The 27918-nt window shown below is 41.1% G+C and overlaps 2 protein-coding genes across 3 annotated transcripts; one reads left to right on the forward strand and one right to left on the reverse strand.

The window, feature by feature from the left end:
* Nucleotides 1-651: 651 nt before the first annotated feature.
* On the forward strand, nucleotides 652-15183 carry LOC138961543 (uncharacterized). Its single transcript, XM_070333202.1, has 4 exons — nucleotides 652-1277; nucleotides 8698-8952; nucleotides 11394-11529; nucleotides 13064-15183. Exons 1-4 carry the CDS (start codon nucleotides 1092-1094, stop codon nucleotides 13483-13485), a joined length of 999 nt encoding a protein of 332 aa, XP_070189303.1. The 5' UTR covers nucleotides 652-1091; the 3' UTR covers nucleotides 13486-15183.
* Nucleotides 15184-15653: 470 nt separating this feature from the next.
* LOC138961537 (uncharacterized) lies at nucleotides 15654-25183 on the reverse strand. 2 transcript variants are annotated; one of them, XM_070333192.1, is made up of 5 exons: nucleotides 25133-25183; nucleotides 22037-22220; nucleotides 19504-19758; nucleotides 18506-18641; nucleotides 15654-17535 (listed from the first exon to the last, which is right to left on the reverse strand). In XM_070333192.1, exons 2-5 carry the CDS (start codon nucleotides 22208-22210, stop codon nucleotides 17201-17203), a joined length of 900 nt encoding a protein of 299 aa, XP_070189293.1. In that variant the 5' UTR covers nucleotides 22211-22220; nucleotides 25133-25183; the 3' UTR covers nucleotides 15654-17200. The 2 variants fall into 2 exon arrangements, with proteins under 2 accessions (XP_070189293.1, XP_070189294.1); XM_070333193.1 differs by lacking the exon at nucleotides 25133-25183 and having other exon boundaries at nucleotides 22037-22238.
* Nucleotides 25184-27918: the final 2735 nt, after the last annotated feature.

Below are 27918 nucleotides of genomic sequence, written 5' to 3' on the forward strand. Positions count from 1 at the left end.
AGTCCAGTGCTCTACCACCTGAGCTACCCGGGCCCCCGGTTGTCTTGCATTGGATGTATCTGACTATGACGAAATAGAACCTTTATTTTGGCGCGGTGTCACGAACTGAAAACTCTGCTGAACAATCCCTCTCAATGCGGTCAATGCGCATGCGCCAATCTTGGACTGAAAAAATGCGACCCTTTGACCGAACGAACCATGGGTAAGGGTTAGGGTTAGGGTCAGGGTTAGGGTTAGGTTGTTCACGACCTGATTAATCTCTCCATGTTAGCGCATGCGCATTGGCCGCATTGAGTTTTCAGTTCGTGACACCGGGACCAAAACAACATTACTGAGATACATATAGAAACAGATTTATACAAAAACTCGTACTTTTTTGGTCAGTAAAGAATTAATTATCCTACGGATTAACCTGTTGTTTAAGTGGGTTTTTTTCTTCAAAGAACAACTTCTGTTCTTCCTTTCCTTTTGATAATACTTTTGGATTTTTGACGAAATTTTGATCAGAACAGAACCCGGCATGTTAAACAATCGTGTTCAAGTCAAGTGTCCGTTCATTGGATATGTCCGTGAACGTGATAGCCCCCTCAAATTTACGCACGTACCAGATTATTTGCATATAGCAACCACGTGATCGTTCTTTTGTGGACGGTGTGTATATATTTATTTCAAATCATCGGAATGAGACAGACATTTTCCTAATAAGCGAACGCTCAGAACACCGCAAGAACATCATTCTGATATTCCTTTCACACTTCTAAGACCAGTGTGAAAATTGAGCGACTGAAAATCATTTTGTGAGGCTTGACTTGAAGAAGATTGATATAAGAACTTCTCGTCTCTGAAAGTTAAAAAAAACCCAAAAAAACCGTTTCTAAAGTCAATGAACAGATCTCAGCTGACTTAACAAATGTGTGTCTCGAGTGAACGTATTTTCTTCCTGGTGTTTCGCAATTAGTGTACAAAAGTACAACAAATACAATCTTTACCCGCGCTCTTGTACAGGGAAGTTTATCAGCAACAGTTGTTTAGTCCACGCACTTCAGGCTTAACTTTTGTCGTTGGAAACAAAACCAGCGTTACAGTTCAAGATGCATTTTGCATCGATGACATCGACGATGATAGTGGTGATGGTGATGGTGATGATGAGTCAAGTGGCAGGACATGGAATGATGATGGACCCCGTTCAGAGGTCCAGTATGTGGCGAGACCGTGTGCAATACCCGAATGCGGCGAAAAATTACGACGACAATCAACTGTTTTGTGGAGGTGCTTCTGTAAGTTGAACTGTCTGTGAGTGTGTGTGTGTGTGTGTGTGTGTGTTGCTACCCGAATGCGGCGAAAAATTACGACGACAATCAACTGTTTTGTGGAGGTGCTTCTGTAAGTTGAACTGTGTGTGGTGTGTGTGTGTGTGTGAGGTGTGTGTGTGTGTGTGTGTGTGTGTGTGTGTGTGTGTGTGTGTGTGTGTGTGTGTGCGTGTGTGTGGTGTGTGTGTGTGTGTGAGGTGTGTGTGTGTGTGTAGAGAAAAAGAGTGTGTGTCAGAGAGAGAGATAGAGAGACAGAGACAGACAGAGAGACAGACAGAGACACAGACAGACAGACAGACAGACAGACAGACAGACAGACAGACAGACAGACAGACAGACAGACAATCAAAAAGACAGACAGACGAACAGACAGGCAGACTGACATAGACAGAGAGGCAGACAGAGGGAGAGAGAGTATGTCTGCGTCTTTCTGTCTGTCTGTCTGTCCTCTCTATGCACGATTACAGATTCTCATTCTTACATTTAGTCAAGTTTTGACTAAATGTTTTAACATAGAGGGGGAATCGAGACGAGGGTCGTGGTGTATGTGTGTGTGTCTGTCTGTCTGTGCATGTGTGTGTGTAGAGCGATTCAGACCAAACTACTGGACCGATCTTTATGAAATTTTACATGAGAGTTCCTGGGAATGATATCCCCGGACTTTTTTTTCTTTTTTTCGATAAATACGTCATACGTTTTTCGATAAATGACGTCATATCCGGCTTTTTGTAAAAGTTGAGGCGGCACTGTCACACCCTCATTTTTCAATCAAATTGATTGACATTTTGGCCAAGCAATCTTCGACGAAGGCCGGACTTCGGTATTGCATTTCAGCTTGGTGGCTTAAAAATTAATTAATGACTTTGGTCATTAAAAATCTGAAAATTGTTAAAAAAACAAATTTTTATAAAACGATCCAAATTTACGTTCATCTTATTCTTCATCATTTTCTGATTCCAAAAACATATAAACATGTTATAGTTGGATTAAAAACAAGCTCTGAAAATTAAAAATATAAAATTATGATCAAAATTGAATTTCCGAAATCGATTTAAAAACACTTTCATCTTATTCCTTGTCTGTTCTTGATTCCAAAAACATATAGATATGATGTGTTTGGATTAAAAACACGCTCAGAAAGTTAAAACGAAGAGAGGTACAGGAAAGCGTGCTATCCTTCTCAGCGCAACTACTACCCCGCAGGCTCTTCTTGTCAATTTCATTGCCTTCAGCTACGAGTATGTGGTCTTGGTGAAAAAAGCATTGCGTTCAGTTTCATTCTGTGAGTTCGACAACTTTACTAAATGTTGTTATTTCGCCTTACGCGACTTGTTTTTCTTTAACCAAAAGCAACTAGCTGTTTGTCATTCACACGCACTGGATAATGGCTTGATTTGATTTCAAAACTAGATTTATTTCCTACCCGTGATAGTCGAATTGTGTGCGATGTTGCCACAGTTTTATGTTTTGAGTGGAACCAATTTAGGTCATTGTTTTGTGAAAGTTACAGCATCAGTTATATTTGCCTCTTGTCTCTGTGGTGTGTTTACTTTTTAGGCCGTCAGGTCGAAGTTGTTGTGAATGTGTGGTTTTTTTCTCCTGAATTGAACGTTCCAAAACTGTAACTTTTTCTGTTTTTATTTATTTTATTTATTTATGTTTTAAGGGTTTTAAACTCCCATACGAAATGATTATTCACGCTTTTGATCCTTGTGGTTAAAATGCGATTTATTCAGTTATCCGTCATTCAGTCATAAGGTCATTACATTTAGTCAAGTTATGACTAAATGTTTTAACATAGAGGGGGGAATCGAGACGAGGGTCGTGGTGTGTGTTTGTGTGTGTGTGTGCGTGTGTGTGTGTGTGTGTGTTTGTGTGTGTGGGTGTGTGTGTGTGTGTGTCTGTCTGTGCGTGTGTGTGTGTGTGTAGAGCGATTCAAAGTAAACTACTGGACCGATCTTTATGAAATTTTACATGAGAGTTCCTGGGTATGATATCCCCAGACTTTTTTTCATTTTTTCGATAAATGTCTTTTATGACGTCATATCCGGCTTTTTGTAAAAGTTGAGGCGGCACTGTCACACCTTCATTTTTCAATCAAATTGATTGAAATTTTGGCCAAGCAATCTTCGACGAAGGCCGGAATTCGGTATTGCATTTGAGCATGTAGGCTTAAAAATTAATTAATGACTTCGGTCATTAAAAATCTGAAAATTGTAATTAAAATAATTTTTTTATAAAACGATCCAAAATTACTTTTATTTTATTCTTCATTATGTTCTGATTCCAAAAACATATAAATATGTTATATTCGGATTAAAAACAAGCTCTGAAAATTAAAAATATAAAAATTATGATTAAAATTAAATTTCCGAAATCGTTTTAAAAAAAATTTCATCTTATTCCTTGTCGGTTCCTGATTCCAAAAACATATAGATATGATATGTTTGGATTAAAAACACGCTCAGAAAGTTAAAACGAAGAGAGGTACAGTAAAGCGTGCTATGCAAGCACAGCGCAACCGCTACCGCGCTAAACATGTACAGGCTCGTCACTTTCACTGCCTTTTGCACTCGCGGCGGACTACGGTCATTGTGAAAAAATGCAGTCCGTTCAGTTTCATTCTGTGAGTTCCACAGCTTGACTAAATGTAGTAATTTCGCCTTACGCGACTTGTTTTAAGTTTTCTGATCAAAGTCAAATGGCTGATAAAGAGGAATAGAAGGAATGTCCCAATCTTGCAACAGGAAGTAAAACCGTTGAAGCGGAACCATTGTAATAACAGCCGTCACGGAGCCTGCATCCGTAAAGAATTCCTGCTGTGAGCATGTCAGTTTGTGTCCTTTCAAGACGCAGCTAACTATCCGTGTTTTTCATTGATCTATATCTTTGACGTAGTTGTCAGATGTTGTTGATAAAAGTGAATTTCATGTCACACGTAATTGTGACGCACTTACAGTATGGAAAGCCGTCAAGCCCAAAACGAGTGTTCGCGTATTAATTAAATATGTCTGTCATATTTAGATATGTAACTAGCATTATTATATTATTTTTATTATATTTGTAGATTCAAAATTTGATAAAGAATACGATGCAATCAATTTCAAATCTGTTTGGGAAAAATCGATTTTAATGACAACTTTAATGAGCAAACTCATGAATTAATTTTTTCTTCAAAATATAATACATATGTCATGTTTACTCTTAAAATGTGATCACAATTAACGAAAATAGGTAAATTAGTACTGCGATTATAATTCAAGAAATTGATCTACAAATGATTTCATCTTATTCTTTATCATTTCCTGATTCCAAAAACATATCGATATATCATTATGTTGTATTAAAAAAAAGCTCAGAAAGTTCAAAAGAATACTGAAAAGCGCGCTTTTCTGCTTTCCGCAATACTCTATTCTTGCATGTCAGTTTCACTTCGTGTTGCACGGGACAAGTGAGCGACTGTTCCTAGCCGCAGGGAATGACCAAGCTGTTTTGTCTTGGTGGAAACAATTTTGTGCGTTCAGTTGTATTCTGTGTGTTCGACAGCTTGACTAAAATAATGTAGTAATTTCGCCTTACGCGACTTGTTTATATATAAAGTAGCAATCAGGCCCGGCTTCGCCCGGGTGTTTCTAATCTCCACTCTCTCAGAAATGTCTAGAATCTTATTCCAATAAGGATAAGAATAGATGAAAAACACAAAACAATAATACCATCATCATCACTTTTATTTTTATTTTTGTGACGTTTGGGAAGACGTTTAAGCGTGCCCTTTTAATCAATAAACAATAGCATTAGATAACACACTTGGTATCTGTATGTTTAACTGTAGGGGAGACCGGGGCTAGTCCGCCTACTTTTATGCTTTTGGTAGCATACCTGGCGAGTTTGATGAACTAGAAGACTGATTTTTTATTTTACATCAAGACAAATGTGTAGCTGATATCAATGTGCAGACAGTTTTTATGTGCGCATGAACATTTGTTGTACATACTGCTTTAAGTAGACCTACCCTAACGTAGGCGAACTTGCCCCAAGTCGGGGTAAGTCCGCCTACAGGGTGGGGCAAGTCCGCCGCTCTCATCCCATAGAAGGTAGGAGACTAGTAGTGGGCAAGCTTTAGTGGGAAAGCTTTTTTAATTCCCTTCAATATTTAGGTTCAAAAATGCCAATGACAAAATACGAAAGAATGTAACACAAAATTACGTTAGGGTAGGTCTACTTAAAGCAGTATGTACAACAAATGTTGTACATACTGCTTAGGGCGAACATGCCCCATGACAAATAGGCGGACTTGCACGGGCAGGCAACTCTAGTGCCAGATAACGAGCACAACATGGGAAGGAAGAAGCAAAACTTTCGTCAGAACTCGACCTTAATTAACGCACTTTCACTCGACACCAAGACTAAGTATTTGTTCTCAGAGGTAATGCATCAAAACCTAAGTCAACTCCTATGCATTCATGTTACAAAAATGAAGAAAAACACTTTTTGTGATCTGTACTCACGATATATGGGGCGCGCAACCTCTGAACTTCTGCAGGATATGGCGGGAAGAAGGGACACCATTCCCACATGGTGTGAATGACTAAATGGTGGCAAACGTAAGAATAAACAGACAAAGACGGATGTGCCCCGGGGGCGGACTAGCCCCGGTCTCCCCTACATTAATCTGTGGCGCACATCATCATCATTTTACATTTAAAAACGTTGACATGAGTTATCTCCCTTCCTTGTGAAACATTCTAAATACTTTAGCAGTAGGTCTAACATCGACTCACTGCATTATATGAAGACTGATAAGGCATGCCTGCATAATAAGAGTTACTGCCCTTCAATGTATTACCAAGTAAGAGTTACCTCCGTTTTCTTCAAGAAATTTCCAGAACTGTTCGGTTAATTATTTCTTCTTGATTTCTTCTCCTCGTAGGATCAATAGAGAGTCTCTAATATCAATGGCATTATGTGCTTTTTACAGGCGAACAGCAGGCACTGAGCCGGCATTGAGCTATGTGGGCTTATATATATGTTTTCAATAAAGGGGAGGTTCATAATCTGAGAAAGGAATCAATGAATTAAGAAACTAAAACCCAGGGGCACATCTGCGGTTCTTAGATAGTGTGCATGCACACTATCTCGTTCCTGCCTCTTGCCATCTCTGAGGAATGGCGACCACAGACAGAAACATATATACACACTTACATCCAGTTGTATATATATACTAGATGCGGTTGCAATGAAAACATTTACTCCCCCAGAAATAAAGACATGAATTCTGACCGTAACGTAGGGATATGTGCATCAAAACTTGGCTTGCAAAAATCGAACACTTGCGAATTGGATTTGAGCCAAACGGCTTTCCATATTCCAGACTATTGACGTCTTCTCTTTCACTCCCTCTCTCTATCTGTCTCTCTGTCTGTCTGACTGTCTCTCTCCCTCTCTCTCTCTCTCTCTCTCTCTCTCTCTCTCTTTCCATCTCTCCTCCTTGCTTCCTTTTTCTTCATATATTCTTCCATGTCAAAATAAAAATCATAAGCAGACGTACAATTCGTTCATGGGAAGTAAAGCTATTAGTTCCACAACTGGAAAATAACTTTAACCTATCGAGTGATTGCATTCTCACACTCGTAGTGGGTGAAATAAGCTTTAACTTGCACGTACACAGGGCCGGACCAAATGAGTTGTAAGAGGGGGGGGGGGGGGTTCCTCATTTATTGGGGGGGCAAATCAGCGAAGTGGCGAAGCCACAAGCGCGCGCCTGCAAAGCTGGCGCGAACTAGGGGGGTCCGGGGGCATGTTCCCCCGGAAAATTTTTGAAAAACGGTTAAAATCTGTGCAATCTGGTGCATTCTGGGCCTTGTTTTGAGGGTTAAGGCCTGTCAGTGTGAGTTGGTGGGGGGGAGGGGGGTACCTTTTTCTCATCGGATTTCACATTGAATAAAATTTGTTAGAGACACACACAAACTTTATTTAAAATTTTTTTTTTTTAAAAACCACTCAAAGCAAGGTACATGCTTTATCCAGGGGTGGGGTTCCGGAACCCCTGGAACCCCCCCCCCCCCTGGGTCCGGCCCTGCGTACACAAACTATTGTTAAATAGGTGGGCCAGCGTAACAATTAATTGTCCGTCACGAATTCGATGATTCAGTTGTTCCGTTGTGGGCACACATCTACGTCCGCAATGAACACTGCGTGATTTGTGCATTAACCCACGTGATCTATCGTGCAATTGTCTCTTTATGCGTGCGTGTACCTCGTAGGTTAAGATTTCTTGTGGACGAGAGAAGGGGGGGAGGGGGGGGGATGACAGAGGTAATATTTAGATTCAAAACTGTCTGAAGCTTTGGAGAGTCTCCGGCGTACTGCACCATTCGTCAAATAGAAACTGCTCCAGAAAATAGTTTGATCACTTTAAACTCGCTTGACCAGATAGTTCTATAATTCTTCGCTTTACATCGACCCATACCTATATTCACCCGAACCACGCAGTCTTTGTTTCTACTCTTTGCTGTACGTGAACGCATACCTCTTAAATCGTTTAAAACAAATCATCAGAAAAAGAAGGAAATTGCCCGTGGAAAATAATTTGGTGTAACCCTCTTGACCAAATATTTCTCGAATAAAACTTCGCTTTAATTACGTGTACGCATATCTCCAAATACGAACGGTCACGAAGTTTCCCAGAGCGAATACCATTGTTTCTAAGACACACCTTCATCTGGTAATCCAGTTTCTAAGACACACCTACACCTGGTCATCCAGTGTGTAATCCCATGGTATCAACCTGTAATTTCATAACTAAATCTCCGCACAAATAGTTGGGTCGTCTTGACACACCTTCAGATGACCCTATCTGAGCGCGGTAAGCGTCGAAATAATCTTTGTTTTACAGTCTCTGGCGTTACTTTTATACTGGCCTACTACTCTTGCGATGTCGTCCACACAGACAAGCAAGAAATATAACTTTTTTTTAAAAATCTAAGCAAAAAAGGAAGGCAAGAATTTATCGGATTGCAGACATTTAAACTAGAGATACTGCTAATTGCTATTGCCTTTTTTCTGCACGTGTAACATGTTCAGGATTTCGACACAACTAGGTGCTGGTGCCCAGATGCATTCAGAAAGTGGAAATCTCCAAACTAAGAAAGAATATATTGCTGCAAGTTGTTTAACATCCTTTCCTCTAGTTATCGACTTTAAATATCATTTTGTGAAAACAATTCCAACATAACGGAATTTCTTGTTCGCTGTCACTTATGTTCAACTTTTCAACAGGGCTTTGATAGACTGTTCCTCCGTTATTGTTCTGTTCAGCTAATTAGGCCTTACTTACACCGTGAATAAATTCACCGCTTATTTATATTAACACATCTCTGTCCAACAGACACAATGGAATAAGTACGGGGGGAAATGCGGCATCTGCGGCGACAACTACGGCGACCCCCACCCCCGCGCCAACGAAGCCGGAGGGGTTTACGCCACTGGTATCATCGTCAAGACCTACAGCAAAGGTGACGTCATCGACGTGGCCGTTAAGATCACAGCCAATCACTTGGGCTACTTCATTTTCAAACTGTGTCCCAACAATGACGTCACCACAGAAGCGACTCAAGAGTGTCTGGATGACCATGTTTTGAAGGTGGGTAGCTTCACAATTATTCGCCTAAGGAGCCATTTTATGAAAGTTTTCTGGCGAATTGGACTTTTAAAAATTCCAGGGGCATCCGCTGTACTCTTATTCAGATGATGATTTGCTTGAAAATATTTCGTAACTTTGCTAATAAATTCAAATTGATTTAAATCGGCGAGTGGCGAATCGGCGTCAGCTCTCCTGTATCAGGAGTCCCGATTCCCTTTATCGTCATATTTTATTTTCGAAGCAGATAAATACCGTTGGATCCAGGAAGTCAAACTTGCAATCTAGAAAACGCATGCACATTCCATGCTTCGCGCGGCTAAAACGCATGCACATTCCATGCTTCGCGGGACTAAAACGCATGCACATTCCATGCTTCGCGCGGCTAAAACGCATGCACATTCCATGCTTCGCGGGACTAAAACGCATGCACATTCCCTGCTTTGCGGGACTAAAACGCATGCACATTCCATGCTTCGCGCGGCTAAAACGCATAGCACCGCGTATAGCTCTTTCGGCGATTTATAGACTAATAGTTTTTCATTAGGTGTACTACCTTTTTAAATATTGCTCAAAGATATTTTCCTTCTCGTGTTGCATGATCATGTAGAACATCCGAGATCGGTTCAGTTTTACTTGGAGTTTGGGCACAAACCAGAATTTCAACTATGGAGTTGCTTGCTTGGGGTTTTTTTATGAATGAATTTTGTTTATTGACAACAGCGTCAGTTAAGAAACTGATTTATATATATATATATATTTTTTTTTTTTTTTACCCACTCTGGAAAGAAAGCACCCTGCAGGCTGTTGGATTTTTTTGTGTGAGTTCGAGTGGAAGGATGGTTTTACTCCAAGTCAAAAGGCCGCCTGGTGGGTTAAGGGTGGATTTTTTTGTGTGAGTTCGAGTGGAAGGATGGTCTTACTCCAAGTCAAAAGGCCGCCTGGTGGGTTAAGAGTGGATTTTTTTGTGTGAGTTCGAGTGGAAGGATGGTTTTACTCCAAGTCAAAAGGCCGCCTGGTGGGTTAAGGGTGGAGATTTTTCCGATCTCCTAGGTCAACTTATGTGCAGACCTGCTTGTGCCTTATCCCCCTTCGTGTGTACACGCAAGCACAAGACCAAGTGCGCACGGAAAAGATCCTGTAATCCATGTCAGAGTTCGGTGGGTTATAGAAACACGAAAATATCCAGCATGCTTCCTCCGAAAGCGGCGTATGGCTGCCTAAATGGCGGGGTAAAAACGGTCATACACGTAAAATTCCACTCGCGCAAAACACGAGTGTACGTGGGAGTTTCAGTCCACGAACGCAGAAGAAGAAGAAGAAGTCAAATGGCTTGGCAGATCTAAGATGTTGAGCCGAATCATGTTCATGGGGAGAACGTTGTCTTGTTTACCCAATGAGTGAAGACTCGAACTCATGGAACTGACGGATAGTGACCGTTTGGGTACAATTCAAGAACAGTGTCCATAATTCAATCTCGCCTCCAGCAGTCCTACGTGTGGTAATTTCCCTTGAACATGAAAATAAAGTAAAGGGAATGAATCGAATTATAGAGTCAAAATTGTCGCTTTTCTTGACGATTTTGACTCAGTTTCAACACACTGTCACAGTAAAGCTGCGTCTGCAAAGTTTGGTACCTTGCAACAACTTTCTTGAATTGGGGAATGACACTTTCTTTGTGAGGCACAAAAAAAATAGGTCTGTTTCCGGTAACATAGGCCCAAAAAATAGGGTCGGTAGGTCGGGATTTTTTTTCTTTTTTTTCCAAAAAAGCATATTTTTGCGGGGTTTTTTTGTTTTGTTTTTCCTTCTTCCCAAATGCCAAAAAAAGTCTAGGGTCGCGCGAAAAAATAGGGTTGGTCGGGTTACCGTAAACAGACTATTTTTTGGGGGGGCCTAACATTACCAGTAGTTGAAATACAGGCTTGCAGAAAAAACACAACAAAAAAACACAAGACATCAGCTGAGAGGGACACCCCCCCCCCCCTCCTCTCTTTGTTCGCTTTGTTATGCTTTGTTCTGTGTTCTTAGGCCCCAAAAAATAATAGGTGTGGTTACGGTAACATAGCCAAAAAAAATAGGGTAGGAAGGTAGGCAATCCCTTTTTTTTTTTAACTTTTTTTTTCTAATGTGTACAAATTAAACCTACTTGACAGGGAAATATGTGTGCGACTCGGGCGCTTTCGCTTTCATTGCGTTTTCTGCACTCGTTTACTTGTTTTTGTGTGTATTTTTTTGACAAATGTAATAAAAAGTTATAGGGTCGGCCCCAAAAAATAGGGTAGGTCGGGTTACCGTAACCACACCTATTTTGTTTTTAGGCCTGACCATACTGGATAACAGATTAATTGCCTTCGCGACTGAATGACTTATAGATTAATAAATAATTCAAGAAAATTGAACAGAAAGTGTTAAAACTTATTCTGTAATACAATATTTGGCAGGTGGTAGGAGATGACGGAAAAGACCAAGGAGATAAATACTACATCGACAGCAAAATCAACACCAAGCACGTCAAGCTGCGACTTCCCGCGGACGTCACGTGCACACAGTGCGTGCTGCAGTGGACGTACAACGCAGGTGAGAAAGCACGTGACACGCTTCAAGAATTTGTCTTTAGGCCAAAAAAAAAAATAGGTCTGTTTACGGTAACATAGGCCAAAAAAATAGGGTCGGTAGGTCGGGATTGTTTTTTTTTTTTTTTTTTTTTTTTTCTCCAAAAAAACATATTTTTACGTTATTTTGCCAAAAAAACAAGATTTTTTTTTTTTTCCCCCAAATGCCAAAAAAAAGTCTAGGGTCGCGCGAAAAAAATAGGGTCGGTCGGGTTACCGTAAACAGACCTTTTTTTTGGGCCTTATTAAAATTGTACATGTCCCTTTAAAAAAAAAATTTTTTTTTTTTTTTTACTGTTTTGATAAATCATGTCATCGACTTGGTCTTTGTTATCATAATCACCGTCGTCGTGATCATTCGTATTACTCTTGATCTTATCGTCGCCTCCATTATTATCATCATCGTCTTCGTCATTATTATTTCGGTTAGTAATCATAGACTGAGAAACGATGCGCTGAGTTCAATAATTATTTTCGAGATTTGCTCTATAAATCTCATCGCGCACTGTGATTTGTTTGATAACGGTATTGTCAGTAAACACAAGAGACTTTGTTGTTGTTGACAAAACACACATACAGTACCTTCGAATATAGGCAAACCCTTCATTTTTGTGTATGTGTAGTCTTTACGTCATTAGTTCATGTTTCTCGTGTGGTATATCACGTCTTCTTTTGTCGTCCAACATTTCTCTTCCTCTTTCGCAGCGTATTTGGTTATTTCTGTTGCGCTGAAAGGTCCTTGTCTACATTTTTATACCGAAATCGCCATTTGACCATTACAATGCAGAGTCTATTATCTACAAATATTAACAATACACCCCCTTTCGATCAGGAAAGACGAAGCCAGTGTAGCCGTTTGAAAATTCATTGTAGTATTCCAGCGTAGTACTCATAGTAGGATATCCTTATTTGGAAAATGCCAAGCGCAAAACTCCTCTCAAATCCCGTGCATTTCGTGCGTTTATAAAAAAGCGTGGACAGCGCTCCAGTGTCAAACTTGTTTGGGCGTGGCTATAAGCATAGTGACATGAATTTGATTGGTCAGTATTTTTAGGCAAAGCACATGTTCTCAGCAAACAGAAAACAAAATATTGGAAGCGTGAGTCACGCTACCCAAAAATAAAATCTTTTTTTACATATTTTTTTTTTCTATAATTATTTTCCCCATGGTTCATTCATCATTTGACATAATTTTGTATCGAAATCTAACCATAAGATTATTTTAAAAAAAGCAAAAATGTAGACGACCACCTATTTTCTTTATCTAATATAATGTCATCAGTTTTTGTTCCCTACGTTATTCGGGTTTTTTTCTGGGCGTCGTCTAATTTTGCTCCCCCTGTCGTCAGTTTTTCTTTTTGCTGAACGTTCTCTGTTCTTGCTTTTGTTTTGTTTTGTTTTTTGAGCGGCGTTATCAGTGTTTGTACTGAGCGTCATTCTTTGGGGTCTTCAACGTCACATCTTCTTGATGCTTACGTCACTCTGTTTGGTCACGGCAGGCAATAGCTGGGGCTGCGAAATCAACGACCCCAGCGACTGCTGTGTCGGCTGCGGGCCGCAGGAGAACTTCGTCAACTGCGCCGACATCGCCATTACCGACGATGGCTCCAATCCCATCACCGCCGCTCCAACCACCGCCACAGAAAAGCCCAAAGCCACTGACTCTCCAGCAACAACACGAGGCCCAGCGACTCAGACCCCACAGCCTACACCTCAGCCAACCACAGCTAAGCCAACTACAGCTAAGCCAACCACAGCTCAGGCAACAACAACAACCAAGAATCCTGAGGCGACACAGTCCCCGAACCAGACTGGCTGCGTTGCCGTGTATCCATATTCGGCCGCGCCAGGTATGACTGGCTGGTGCAACACGATGTGCTCGCTCAACTACTGCCCCGCAACGCATTGTAAATGCTCTTAAATAATGTGACGTATAGACAGACGAAACACGACACTGAACTGTTCAGTTATGCTTTGTTGTTTTGTTTTGTTGTTTTTGCTTTTGTCTTTTGTTTTGGGGAGTTAAGGCGGAATTGCATACAAGTGGCCACTGACAATCTGCATTTTTTCTCCAGTATATTCGGTTAATGAGGACGCATCGCAATGTGATAAGTGCATGTTCACCGTACTTTTCAACTCCTAGTTCAAGTTTTCCAGGCTGCTCTCAGTCTGCGTAACTGAGGAAGACGTCATAATATTATTTTCTCCGTCTTCCTCTTTCTTCTATCTTCTATCGCGCCAAATTGAGAAAATCGCTACATCTAATGATATCCTCGCTATTACATTTAGAACGCAACATCCGATGTCTTCGCTGTAGTTTTAAACATTAGTCATTACGTCTTCTCTGTTGCATTAACCTTCGCCGGTGGTCGTGGGTCCGTGAGGACCCAGAAGGGCGTTTAATGGCAAATATCTTTTAAACTAGTTGGAATTTTGTAATGAGCTTTTAAGAATGCCTCAGGCACCTAAAAAGCTCTTACGTCCTAAAAGATCATTACATTTTAGCGAGAAGTAATTAAAAATACAAAGGTCAAATTTAGACTTCAAGCGGAAGACATCGTGGGGCGGTGCGGACCCATGTTTCTCAAAGAAGGAAAAGCGTGCATCCCCTTCCGTAGACGCCGTAGGGCCGTGCGGACCCATGCTACTCAAAGAAGGGAAAAACGTGCATAAACCTTCTGTAGACGTCGTGGGGCCGTACGTGTGGACCCATGCTTCTCAAAGAAGGAAAAATATGCATATACCCTTCCGTAGACGCTGTGGTGCCGTGCGGACGTATGCACGTTTTTCCTTCTTTGATAAGCATGTGTCCACACGGCCCCAAGATGTCTTCCGTGTGTTGTCAATAACCCGGCCTGGCGAAGGTTGAAAGAGCGACAAGCTTAATGTCTTCGTTGTTGCATTCGAAGCGCAACATTTATCATACTTTTCCTTTGAGTATCCGTTGCCTGATCGTTGCATAGCAGCAACGGCTCACTCACTCACTCTTTCTCCTTGTTGAGAAAATCCATTTATGTGAACAGTATTGAACTAATTCTTCCATGTTTCTTTGGTTTTACCTGAAAAGCAGTATCTCGTTTTATTTCAGTCAGCATAATATTTGTCTTTTCTGTACAGAGACTGTTGTTATTGTTGTTGTTGCTCAAAGCCTGTGCTGATTTTGTGACAAAACATAGCATTTGTATCTAGTTATATGTATTTAATTTATTTATAACATTTTTGACATCATGACAAATGGTTTTCATGGCAGATTCATCAACACCAGTCTGTGATATCAAGCAGACTTTGATTCATTGAACTAGAGGGAACTCATTTTCCAATGTTGCAATATCTTTATATCGAAATATTGATCAGAAAACAAAGCAGTCTCCACAAATATACTATTTTTCTGAAGTCTGCCCAAAATATATACTTAGTTTGATAAAAGTGATTCATCTGTCTAATACCTGTTTGCTACCGAAGTTGCATTATTTGCAAATGCACTTTCTTTTGACTGACACTCTCATCTGGTCATTCTTTAACTTGACACAGCTGAAAAATACGTACACAGAATTCGAATTTTGTTGTTTTTGCTCTAATAAATTCCGTGAACAACATAAATTCACGGTGAAGGCACATATCTGCGCGTGTCGTGTTGATATCAATTGGGTAAAATTGAGAAAGATGGAGAGAGAGAGAGACAGAGAGAGAGAGAGAGAGAGAGAGAGAGAGAGAGAGAGAGAGAGACTCGCACACACCCTCATACACATACACATACACACACACACACACACACACACACACTCACACACTCACAGATATTTGGCATGTGGCTGCGATACTATCAGTCACATATTTGTAACTTTTTTGTCCGAGTATCTTTGCGATCTGTCAATTCGTGCATGGATGGTTTAATGTGTGTATATGTGTCTGTGCGGGCGAGCGTGTGTGTGTGTGTGTGTGTGTGTGTGTGGGTGTTGGTGTGAGTGTGTGTGTGATTCACGCCTTCATAGTCATGAATGTATGCTATTTACGTAGTATATCTGATCGCCAGACAGATCTATGCTTTTCTTTCAGTACACAGCCAAAACTCAAGGTCTTTCAAAGGTTTCTTTATTTTTCTTTATTTCGTCATTGTCTTATTTAACCATCTAGACTCTATATACTTTCTTTTTTTCTCTCTTTTTCTGTTTGTGTGCCCATGTCTCGACTTACAATCTGTGTAACATTTTAAATTTGATACTTCATTTTGCACGTCCAAAAACGCTTAAAAGATAACAAACCTTCACTGCTTAATAAACAGATCCAACCTGTTTTTAGCATAGTTGTTATGTCTGCATTGTATGTCTATGACATATTTAATGTAATTTCTTCATTTTGGCCTTTCAAACAACGCTTAACATTGACAACATTTGATTGGAAATTCCAAAAGAATAATGGCAACCTGGTACCCGTACTTTGCATTTAAGCAGCAACAACTTAGGCAGCATAATTCCATCTCCGAGGTTATTTACGAACTCCTCTTCAGCACTTAAAGCTGAACGATATTCACAAAACGACACGAAGACATGTTTAAATCAAAACTTGACTAAATGTAAAAAGGACATCTCCCGGTTTGGCCCACCTCAGTCTAGGTCCAAGCCTGCAAATGGCCCGTTGTTAACTGTCTCAGTGGCCCGTTGTTAACTGTCTCAGTGGCCCGTTGTTAACTGTCTCAGTGGCCCGTTGTTAACTGTCTCAGTGGCCCGTTGTTAACTGTCTCAGTGGCCCGTTGTTAACTGTCTCAGTGGCCCGTTGTTAACTGTCTCAGTGGCCCGTTGTTAACTGTCTCAGTGGCTTTTCGTGGATACCAATAATCCAAAAACAAATAAACTTCTAACGTTCTTAAAATCAGAATCAACAATCAAGATCGGTAGGTAATTGGAACGTTTATTATTGACAAAACAAATCGTGACATTTATTGGTAAATGTAATAATAATAATAATAATAATAAAGTGTATTTATATTGCGCCTATCCCTTACAAAAAACAAAAATATTTGGCTCTAAGCGCATTACAACATGTGTAGAGACTTGGTACAATCAAGTCTGACAAATACAATAACACAATATACAGTCGGTCTCTTAGGTAAAACTGGGAAAAGCAGCTTCGACATTTAAACACTGCTACTAAAAAATCCTCTAACAATGCATACTGCTTTACAATATGCATTTATGTCAAATATAGTTAAAGAACATCGAGTTAATAGGAATTAAAAAAGGTTCTTATGATAAAACTATCTAGCGGACGACGAAGAAGAAGAAGAAGAATAAAACTATCAATGTCAATGTATAACAAGTCATTCAACGTAAATGGCCAAAGAACAACAACAAAGCAATGATGAGTTATACTCAATGGCTAATAACGAGGCAGAACTAAATAGTATCGACACAAGATTAAAACAAAACATATTCCTGGAGACACATTTATACATGTATCAAATAATCAATACACAAAATACAGCCCTCGCACACTCGCACAGCTATCGCGCGCACGTACAAGGGAAAAAACAGACCCGCACAGACCCACACGCCGATGTAACGTTTTGATTTGTCAATAATAAACGTTCCAGTGACCTACCATTCTTGTGGAGTTTTGTGTGTGGATATACTCCAGCTTTAAGAGCAGACGCAGTGAGTTTCAGGGCAGTGGTCACGAGCGCAGTTATAACAACACCATTCCACCATCTCCTCCAGCCCAGCGTAGGCTCCTGCAGGTTCGCAGGTACACTCCTCAGTCACGGATCCCGTAGTGGTCGTAGTCGTGGTCGTGGTCGTTGTTAATGATGGAGCAGCAGTTGTGACGACGGGGGCGTCGGTGGAGGCGGTGGTCGTGGTCTGCTCGTCGGTGCTGCCGGTGATGGCGATGTCAGCACAGTTGACGAAGTTCTCCTGCTTCCCGCAGCCGATACAGCAATCCTCGTAGGCGTCGTCGTTGCAGCCCCAGCTGTTGCCTGGCAACGTGTAGTGAGTGGGGGAGGGGGGGGGGAAGGGGGATTAGTTACAGTGCTACACTCCAAACTGAAATGTTCCGATTTTTGAACATACTTTGTGTAACCTGTTTTGAACACGATGTGACAGAGAACTATAGTGACTTCCATGTGTGCAACTTTTGCAAGTAGGACTATGTACTTTGTTTCACTGTCTGAATGCATGTCTGTCTTTATGTAAGTCTACCTATATGTCTGTCTGTCTCTGTTCCTCTCTATATATATCTACTAGCAGTTAAGCCCGGCTTCGCCCGGGAGTAAGCGGAGCCCTGTAGCAATTTAAGACGCTCGCTATCCCATTATCATTAGCGTTACCTCCTTTGTTTGGATACAAAAAAAGAGTTATCTCCCTTACCTTCTAGAAATTTCCGGAACTGTCCAGTTAATTTTTCTTTCTTCATTTCTTCCCATCATAGGAGCAATAGCGAGTCTCTAATATCACTGGCATGATGTGCTTGCTACAGGTGAACAGTAGGCACTGAACTGGTCTTGCACCATATAGGCTGTATTCAATAAATGGGAGGTCCATAATCTGAGAAAGGAAACAATGAATCAAGAAACTAAAACCCAGGTGCACATCTGCGGCACCTAGGGAGTGTACGTGCACACTATCTTGTTCCTGCCTCTTGCCATCTCAGAGGTATGGCGACCACAGACAGACAGACACACACACACACACACACACACACAGACAGACACTCTCTTTTATTTATATGTATAGATTTCTCTCTCTCGCGCTCTGTCTCCCCCTTTCTCTCTTTTGTCTGTCTCTCTCTGTCTTCATCTCTCTCACACTCACTTTGTCTCCCTATCTCTTCGTTTTGTCTTCCCCTCTCTCTCTCTCTCTCTCTCTCTCTCTCTCTCTCTCTCTCTCTCTCTCTCTCTCTCTCTCTCTCTCTCTCTCTCCCTCCCTCGTGTTTACATGCAGACCTACCTGTGTTGTATGTCCACTGCAGCACGCACTGTGTACAGGTGAGATCCACGGGCAGCTGTAGCTCAACGTGTTTGGTGCCCACCTCCGCGTCAAGGTAATACTTGTCACCCAGATCCTGTCCCTCGGGACCCACAACCTGTGGGGAAGAAATTGTTGGAACATCTTAATCCACGCAAGCAGTATTTTGTTAACAAACTTTTATGTCACATTTTAATGGACAATAAAGTGTTGTTATTGTTATTGTTATTGTTATTGTGAATAAACCCGTCGACTGCCATAAGAATTTAGTTTAAAATAGATTCAATAAAAATCCCAAAAAATCAATCACTTGAGGTAAAAACGAAATCGACACCAAAACTAAGAAAATTGTATCTACGGGAGACAATCAGCTGGATGCAATTCAAAAGGCAGGAGTTGTTTCCCTTGTGGGAGTATTGATTTTTTTCATCATCACAATAAACGTTCCTCGTGCGTATTGTAACAGTCGAGGGTTTAAGGAGAATGACTAAGCCTATTCGTTCTGGACTTTTCCGCCTTGAAGTGGCAAAAAAACAATACACACCTGGACTGAGCTGACTCTGTACCAAATCCGTACATTAAGAACTTCAAGGGGGAGTCAGTTTTGTCAGAAAGAAGATTTTTAACTCCAAAAAATACTATATCATCCATACTATAGGCTAATAGATATACACACGTTTGGTGAGTTTCTTCAGTCCCCCCCCCCCCCCCCCACCCCCAATTTTTTTTTATAGAGTTCAGCGCTGAAGTCCACAAAATGGGGCACTGGCCTTTGGCTCGTACTTATAATCATTTACTAGCCAGAGAGAAAATTATACTCGCCAAACCAACCATTTGTTTCAGCAACTTCACTGGCATTTGGCGAGTAGATTAACATTTCTACTCACCATTTACATGTTTCTACTCGCCAAAGGCGAGTAACATACTCGCCACTTTCAGGCCTGATTCAGAGTTCGACGGACGAAGAAATAGAGCCTCACTTTCAACACGTTCTGATCCAAACATTCCTGGGTGGCCGGTGTGCTGACGTCGTTATTGGGACAAAGTTTGAATATGAAGTAGCCCAGGTGATTGGCTGTGATCTCAACGGACACGTCGATGACGTCAGCACGCTGGTAAGACCTGACGATGACGCCCTCGCCGTACTTGCCTCCGGCTTCGTTGGCGCGGGGCTGGGGATCACTGTAGTCGTCTCCACAGATTCCGCATTTTCCCCCGTTCACGTTCCATTGTTGCTGTGGATGTTGTAGACATTGAGAGTGTAATTGCAATGTGACTACGTCACTTTAGTCGTCACCGCATAACATGTTGCGCACCAGCCCTCAATGCCCCCCCCCCCCCTCCATCCAACCCCCTCCACCAGCTCTCGTTCAATTGATTCTGTGGATTGTGTGGTCACAATGAATGTGTGATCGCAACGCCACTTTGCCATTAATAATAATGGGTAACAACGAAATAAAAACTTCATCTATGATCATGCACACGTTTATTTGTCTAATCGTCCAAAGTTGTGCCTTCAATGAATGGCTTCTTGATGTTTACGTGAGCGATACGACACAAGGGACATAATTCCTCGTCAGGCGATGTTGCCTCTGATTCCTTGCTTTTCTCCTTTTTAATTGTCTTAATCTCTTTGAGGTGGACATTTAACAAACTGTTTGGTGCTCAGTTGAAACCCGGGCGAAGCCGGTGTAGGATCCGGTCCGGTCCCCCCTCTGAAGTAGTCCCCCGGGGGACCAATTCGTGGAAAAACTGCTCTATAATGGTCCCCCCTTAGACATCCAGCCTCGTTTTTCTTGTTACAATGTTAGTAATGTTACCAGCAATTTCAGAGAAAAGAAAGGAACGAATCAGAGACTGCTTTCATTTCTTCTTATCAGTATTTATTTATTATTCATTTTATTTCATGTGATTTTTCTGTTGAACGGCATTATAAATCAGATCTATTTTATTTTCTGCAAAATATAGTCAAACAAAGAGATTGCTGTCTGTGCACTACATAATACCGGACGAAGATATAGATTGAAAATGGCTTGAATGCCTAAGAAAAACGAGGCTGGATGTCTAAGGGGGGACCATTATAGAGCAGTTTTTGCCACGAATTGGTCCCCCGGGGGACTACTTCAGACGGGGGACCGGACCGGATCCTACACCGGGTTGGTTATTATTTTGTGTATTGTCTCTTCAACTGATATTGCTATTCCAGACCGATGCAAGTTTGTCTCTTTTCTCAGTTCACATGGCCCAAGCTCCATGCTTAGGCCAAAACAAAAAAATAGTCTGTTTACGGTAACCCGACCGACCCTATTTTTTTTGCGCGACCCTAGACTTTTTTTTGACATTTGGGGAAAAAAAATTTAAAAACATTAAAAAATCTTTGGTTTTTTTGGCAAAATAACTTAAAAATATGGTTTTAAAAAAAAAAATTAAAAAAAAAATCCCGACCTACCGGCCCTATTTTTTTGGCCTATGTTACCGTAAACAGACCTTTTTTTTTTTTGGCCTTAAAAAACTATTTACAATCAGCTCCTCCACTGTAAAAAGAAGGTTATACAAATTCATAATATAACTTTCATATTTGTTTCTTCAAACAGACTGCTGGTAAGTAACAGCATGAATGCTAATAGGAATAATGACAGCATGCTCGATATCGACTGTATTTCACAAAAAGAAGTGTTTATCATTAGATTTGAAAGAAAACTTTTTTTGATATACCATATTTTGAGTTTTCATTAAGTTGACAAGCAATGATATGAACCATAATGTTTGTATGATTATAAAAGATAAATGAGAGTATGTACGAGGATGTATGTGAGGGTGCGGAAATGGATATGTGTGGTTTGGGTTATGTGTGTATTGATGTGTACTTTTATTTATCCTACATACGTGAGAGAGACACCCGTGAGATAATAATCGTTCAAATCACACGTGTGTATATCATGTAAATGAGGTCATGTCAAGCAAGTCTGGCAGGGACCTGTTTTTCCACTGCGTATGATGCCAAAGTCACCGAGACAAACGTCATTATAGAAACACAAATTGCGCTCGCTAATTACCCTCGATGAATCTTTAGAACTAACACGTCACGCCACACTTTCAGAGTGACGTTTCTTTGCTTTGACGTAATAGGTTGCACGAGGCTTTAGAAGAGATCGAGGTTCCAAAACAAGCGTCTTCAATTTAGCTGCCTCGAATGCAGGACATTCTCAGTAAAATACACGTAAGTACAGTATGTAGGATAAACAGAATACTACATGGCTTGCTGTGTCGTACCAGATTTACACTCGTTGCTTTTTCAAATAGTGAACAGCTCGCTTTCGCTCGCAGTTCAATATTTAAAAAAACAACTCGTGTAAATCTGGTACGACACAGCAAGCCATGTAGTATTCTCTATGTGTCTATATATTCTGAGAGTTTTTACGTGATGTTATTTCGTACACGAGCCTAAAGAAAAATTTCTGTTTGTTGAATTCAGATAATAAAGTGTTATTGAATTGAATACGGCCCACTCACGTCATATCCGCCACAGAACAGTTCATTGTCCTGGTAGTTGGCAGGGGAGTCTGGGAAGCCATAGCGCCACATGCTGGACCTCTGGGGAGGGTCGATCATCATCCCGTGACCCCACACTGACCGCAACGTCATCACCAACGTCATCACTGATGTCATCGTCCATTTCGTCATCATTTTGTCGGGTCTGAAAGGTTCCTATGCTGGTTAGTACTTGAATGAAAAGAGGAGACATTTCAATAATCGTGTACAAGCGATAGTGTTTTTGCCCTATCATTTCAGCTTCTTTTGATTTAATTTTATTTGTAATTTGTTGTTGTTGTCCTAATACGGTCCACATAAATTTAAAATATTATCGATGCAAGAGCTTTTAGAAACTATTTAATTCGCTACAGTTACTCTCTCTACACATGCCAATACAGCCAGGGATGCAAAACCCGTAAAACCATCAATCTTTTACACTTCTTTATACATTTAGTCAAGTTATGACTAAATGTTTTAACATAGAGGGGGGAATCGAGACGAGGGTCGTGGTGTATGTGTGTGTGTGTGTGTATGTGTGTGTGTGTGTGTGTGTGTGTGTGTGTGTGTGTGCGTGCGTGCGTGTAGAGCGATTCAGACCAAACTACTGGACCGATCTTTATGAAATTTGACATGAGAGTTCCTGGGTATGATATCCCCATATGTTTTTTTAATTTTTTTTTAATAAATGTCTTTGATGACGTCATATCCGGCTTTTCGTGAAAGTTGAGGCGGCACTGTCACGCCCTCATTTTTTAACCAAATTGGTTAAAATTTTGGTCAAGTAATGTTCGACGAAGCCCGGACTTCGGTATTGCATTTCAGCTTGGTGGCTTAAAATTTAATTAATGACTTTGGTCATTAAAAATCTGAAAATTGTAAAAAAATAAATTTTTTTATAAAACTATCCAAATTTACGTTCATCTTATTCTCCATCATTTCCTGATTCCAAAAACATATAAATATATTATATTTGGATTAAAAACAAGCTCTGAAAATTAAATATATAAAAATTATTATCAAAATTAAATTTTCGAAATCAATTTAAAAACACTTTCATCTTATTCCTTGTCAGTTCCTGATTCCAAAAACATATAGATATGATATGTTTGGATTGAAAACACGCTCAGAAAGTTAAAACGAAGAGAGGTACAGAAAAGCGTGCTATCCTTCTCAGCGCAACTACTACCCCGCTCTTCTTGTCAATTTCACTGCCTTTGCCATGAGCGGTGGACTGACGATGCTACGAGTATACGGTCTTGCTGCGTTGCATTGCGTTCAGTTTCATTCTGTGAGTTCGACAGCTACTTGACTAAATGTTGTATTTTCGTCTTACGCGACTTGTTTCTTCTTCTTTGTTTTACATTTGGCAGCGAACACTCCAAATGTGACGATTAACACTGATTCTTTGTATCCTGTGTAAAACCCTGAACAGATCTGTGCCTCTGAATATATAATGCTTACACAAGATAGAATGCACCATTAACAAATGGTCCACGTAGTCGACACATGAACGCTTTACATAAAACTGTAAGCGATGCAGTAAACTCACTTTGATGGGGAAAAACCCACGGTCATGCAAAAAGGCCGTTTTTAACAGGCGTATTGGTGTACTGTACATGTGATACAATCGGAAAATGACATCTGTCAATGTCAGAAGCTGAAACTAACGCTAGACTGTCAATCTTGTGAACAGTATATGTCAGTTTTGATGCTCCCGTTTCATTCACATTTCCATATCGGCGATACCCAGTTCAATTTTAAACGCATCAGTAAACACGTGTGTATAAGTACTCTGAAACCCTGCATGTAGGGGCCTACTCTTATTATCACTGAATACCACACTGAATCACACTTCTTCTCCTTAAAAAGAGTTCCGACTTTTCCTCTCATATATGAGCAAATCCAAACATATAGCCAGGGCTTCCTGGCGGGTGGGCAAAAACTGAATTCCATCAATATAAGTTTATTGTGATATTTGTTTGTTCAATTAAAAGACCGTTGGGTCGCCATATTTGTGACTGTAACGTAATTTTGTCAATAACAACGTTCCAACAACTTACCTTTCTTATTTTTTTGATTCTCTCATATCTGACCAGGCGTTGACATGCCAACACGGGATTGTTTGTTTGTTCGTTTTGCTTAACGCCCAGCCGACCACGAAGGGCCATATCAGGGCGGTGCTGCTTTGACATATAACGTGTGCCACACACAAGACAGAAGTCGCAGCACAGGCTTCATGTCTCACCCAGTCACATTATTCTGACACCGGACCAACCCGTCCTAGCACTAACCCCATAGTGCCAGACGCCAGGCGGAGCAGCCACTAGATTGCCAATTTTAAAGTCTTAGGTATGACCCGGCCGGGGTTCGAACCCACGACCTCCCGATCACGGGGCGGACGCCTTACCACCAGGCCAACCGTGCCGGTCCAACACGGGATAAGACCATCCCTCCATTTTGACACATATCAAAACTCAGAAGCCGGGGTGCTATCTGTGCACAGTTGATGTTTTTGTAATGATTCAATTTCGAAAAAAGCCCCCAGCGGCTTTTCAAAAAATCACTTCATGAAAACAAAATTCCACTTACCACAGCAGCTGCAGGCAGACAGCGTGTTGATATTTGGTATATTTCCAAGTAGAGGGAAGGTCTTATCCTATGTAAAAGATTGGATGGTTGTGTAAATGGTCGTTTAATTAATCGTGAAAAAAGTGTAATTACAGCTACGTACCGTCGCGATATAACCTTCGTGGTTGAAAACGACGTTAAACACCAAATAAAGAAAGAACAGCTACGTAATGGTAGTGGTTTCCTTTTCTCCTGCGTAATAAACATAGCCCAAAATGATTGCGACACATTTCGCATCCTATTTAAAGCATTAATTTCCCTTTAATTTCATTCAAACTCTCTATGCCAGTCAAGGCCGTTCTTTAATCTGGAAGGTGATCCAGATAGCCAAGTGAACGGCCTTAACTGTCATGGAAAGTTTAAATGAAATTAAATGGGAAGTAATGCTTTAATTTGGGTGCGAAATGTGTCGCAATAATTGTGCGGGCTAAGTTTAGTAATACTGACCTGTCTCGGCGATTGCCAGTCAATCCACAAACTATGGAACAGCTTAGTGTCTGAGCGTGGAAGAAGAAGAACAAGTACAAACCCTAACGCCAAAATATCATTTATATATGTATTGCTATATGATCGATTGCTACTTAAATGTAACGAATACACTAATTACCTTCCCACACACGCAGAGAGGGTAAATAGGCTATTAAGACAATCGCCGCAGAGTGCCACCATTTTCAATGCGTTTCGCGACTTAAAGGCACTGTCCTGTGTAAATAATCGCTCGATGTTGCTCACCTACTCAGATCTGCCCAACCTTTTACATCAATCAATCAATATGAGGCTTATATCGCGCGTATTCCGTGGGTACAGTTCTAAGCGCAGGGATTTAAAAAAAAAAATTTATGCAATTTATATCGCGCACATATTCAAGGCGCAGGGATTTATTTATTTATTTATTTATTTATTACATAATTATGGCATTACACCAACCCTCTTCTTTGACACATACCAAAACAGAACATACTGGGTGCTCTCATTTTCGTTTCATTTTTAATTACTTTATTGTCCCATCGCTGGGAAATTTGGGTCATTTCTTCCCAGTGGAAAGCTAGCAGCAACGGAGTCGCGCTACCCAGGTGTCTGCGTGTTTAGGCGTATTCAGCCACCTGCACTTATGGCAGAATGACCAAGGTCTTCTACGTGCCATTGTGGTGGCACGGGGGTGGGACATGGCTTCCGTCTCTGGGTCTGCACATAAAGTTGACCCGTGTCCGTCCCGGCCCGAATTCGAACCTGCGACCTTCCGATCACAAGTCCAGTGCTCTACCAACTAAGCTACCGGACAGTGGATTTTTTTGTCTAAACTCATTTCTTAATTAGCGGCAACACCTCCTCCAACACTGTCCAATCCACCAGAAACTACGAGCAGAAACATGGCCTGCGGACACACCAGTTCAGGAGAAGATCTTCAGCACCCTGCGGAGTCTTCGCTGTACTGCAAACTTCATCAGAAGTTCCGGAGTTCCTGTCTGAGCGATCGAGAAGAAGAAGAAGATTAGCGGCCACAAGTGGCTTTTTGTGAGATCAATACATCAAATATTTCTTACTCTACACATGTTGAGTTTGGGTACGTGTCAAAATGAAGGGGTGGCCCTATCTCATGTAATTGACCGGCACGGTTGGCCTAGTGGTAAGGCGTCCGCCCCGTGATCGGGAGGTCGTGGGTTCGAACCCCGGCCGGGTCATACCTAAGACTTTAAAATTGGCAATCTAGTGGCTGCTCCGCCTGGCGTCTGGCATTATGGGGTTAGTGCTAGGACTGGTTGGTCCGGTGTCAGAATAATGTGACTGGGTGAGACATGAAGCCCTGTGCTGCGACTTCTGTCTTGTGTGTGGCGCACGTTATATGTCAAAGCAGCACCGCCCTGATATGGCCCTTCGTGGTCGGCTGGGCGTTAAGCAAACAAACAAACAAAATAAAAACAAACAAAAGTGAAGGGGTGGTCCTATCTCATGTAATAGACAGGGCAGATCTAAGATAGCGAGCAGAACTCTTTTTGCGGGAAGGACGGTTCCTTAAAGGCATATGTACTCGATGACTATACAGTCACGCTAATTGCTTTACCAACAGCTGGAGACATGCTAAATTAAGTTCCCTGCAAAATATTGTGGTCTAGGACCCCTTCAATGTTGAGATATGTTAATTTTCATTTTGATCTGGATCGTCCTATTTATAGATTTGCCAACAGAGGTAGCGTTGACGCAAGGGAAATAACTCCGCGTCTTTGTTTACATCCAACGTTTTTGAGACTCTAAAACAAGCTGTAATGCATGTATATGGTCCGCGCATGGCGACATATCGTCATTACATGGTCTTATGGTGCGTTTGACATCGATTATGGGCAAACTACACTTTGTAAACACGGGAGCGCGTACATATGCCTTTAAAAAAGGTAATGGAATGAGACCTACATGGTTTTCCTTTAACTACGGTGGAACTCCCTTTTAAGACCCTCCATGTTGACATTTCCTTCCTTTTAGGAGCTTGATTTTTCTGATTTTATGTTCATTATCTCTACCTCATTTTGAGACCCTCCTTTTGAAGACCTAATTTCCTCAGATTTTTTGAGGTCGTAGAAAGGGAGTTCCACTGTATATAGTCAATTTATATCATTCGACAATGAAAACTCGCCGTTTATATCATTAGGACCCCTTACTGGACCCCTAACTGGACCCCCTCGGACGTTCTAATTACACTTAGTGTCGTTTAGAAATTGCAAAAAAAGCGCCCTGCTGATGTTTCATAAATATGACAACTATAATCATATTGTCGTTCTGATGACTGAAATGAAACATTGTAATTTCATTTTATTGATGAGTGCATTACGGCTGAAGGGTTAGTTGTTCTTTATTGTGGGATATCTTGTAATTCAACAAATAAGAGTTTTTCATTCGGATATTATGTATTAAATGAAAAGTGTGAGAGGACGGTAGGGGTTGTAGATGTGTGTGTGTGTGTGTGTGTGTGTGTGTGTGTGTGTGTGTGTCTGTGTGAGTGTGTGTGTGTGTGTATGTGTGTGTGTGTTTGTGTGTGTGTGTGTTTGTGTGTGTGTGTGTGTGTGTGTTTGTGTGTGTGTGTGTGTGTGTGTACGTGTGTGTGTGTGTGTGTGTGTGTGTGTGTGTACATTTCACAACCGTCTACTATAGAACCGTCCACTTCGGATCCGTACACTTCAGAACCGTAGGCCTACACTTCGGAACCGTCCGTACACTTCAGAACCATACACATCAGAACC

Source organism: Littorina saxatilis, linkage group LG3, assembly GCF_037325665.1.
Source record: "Littorina saxatilis isolate snail1 linkage group LG3, US_GU_Lsax_2.0, whole genome shotgun sequence".
In the NCBI taxonomy this organism is placed as follows: Eukaryota; Metazoa; Mollusca; class Gastropoda; order Littorinimorpha; family Littorinidae; genus Littorina; species Littorina saxatilis.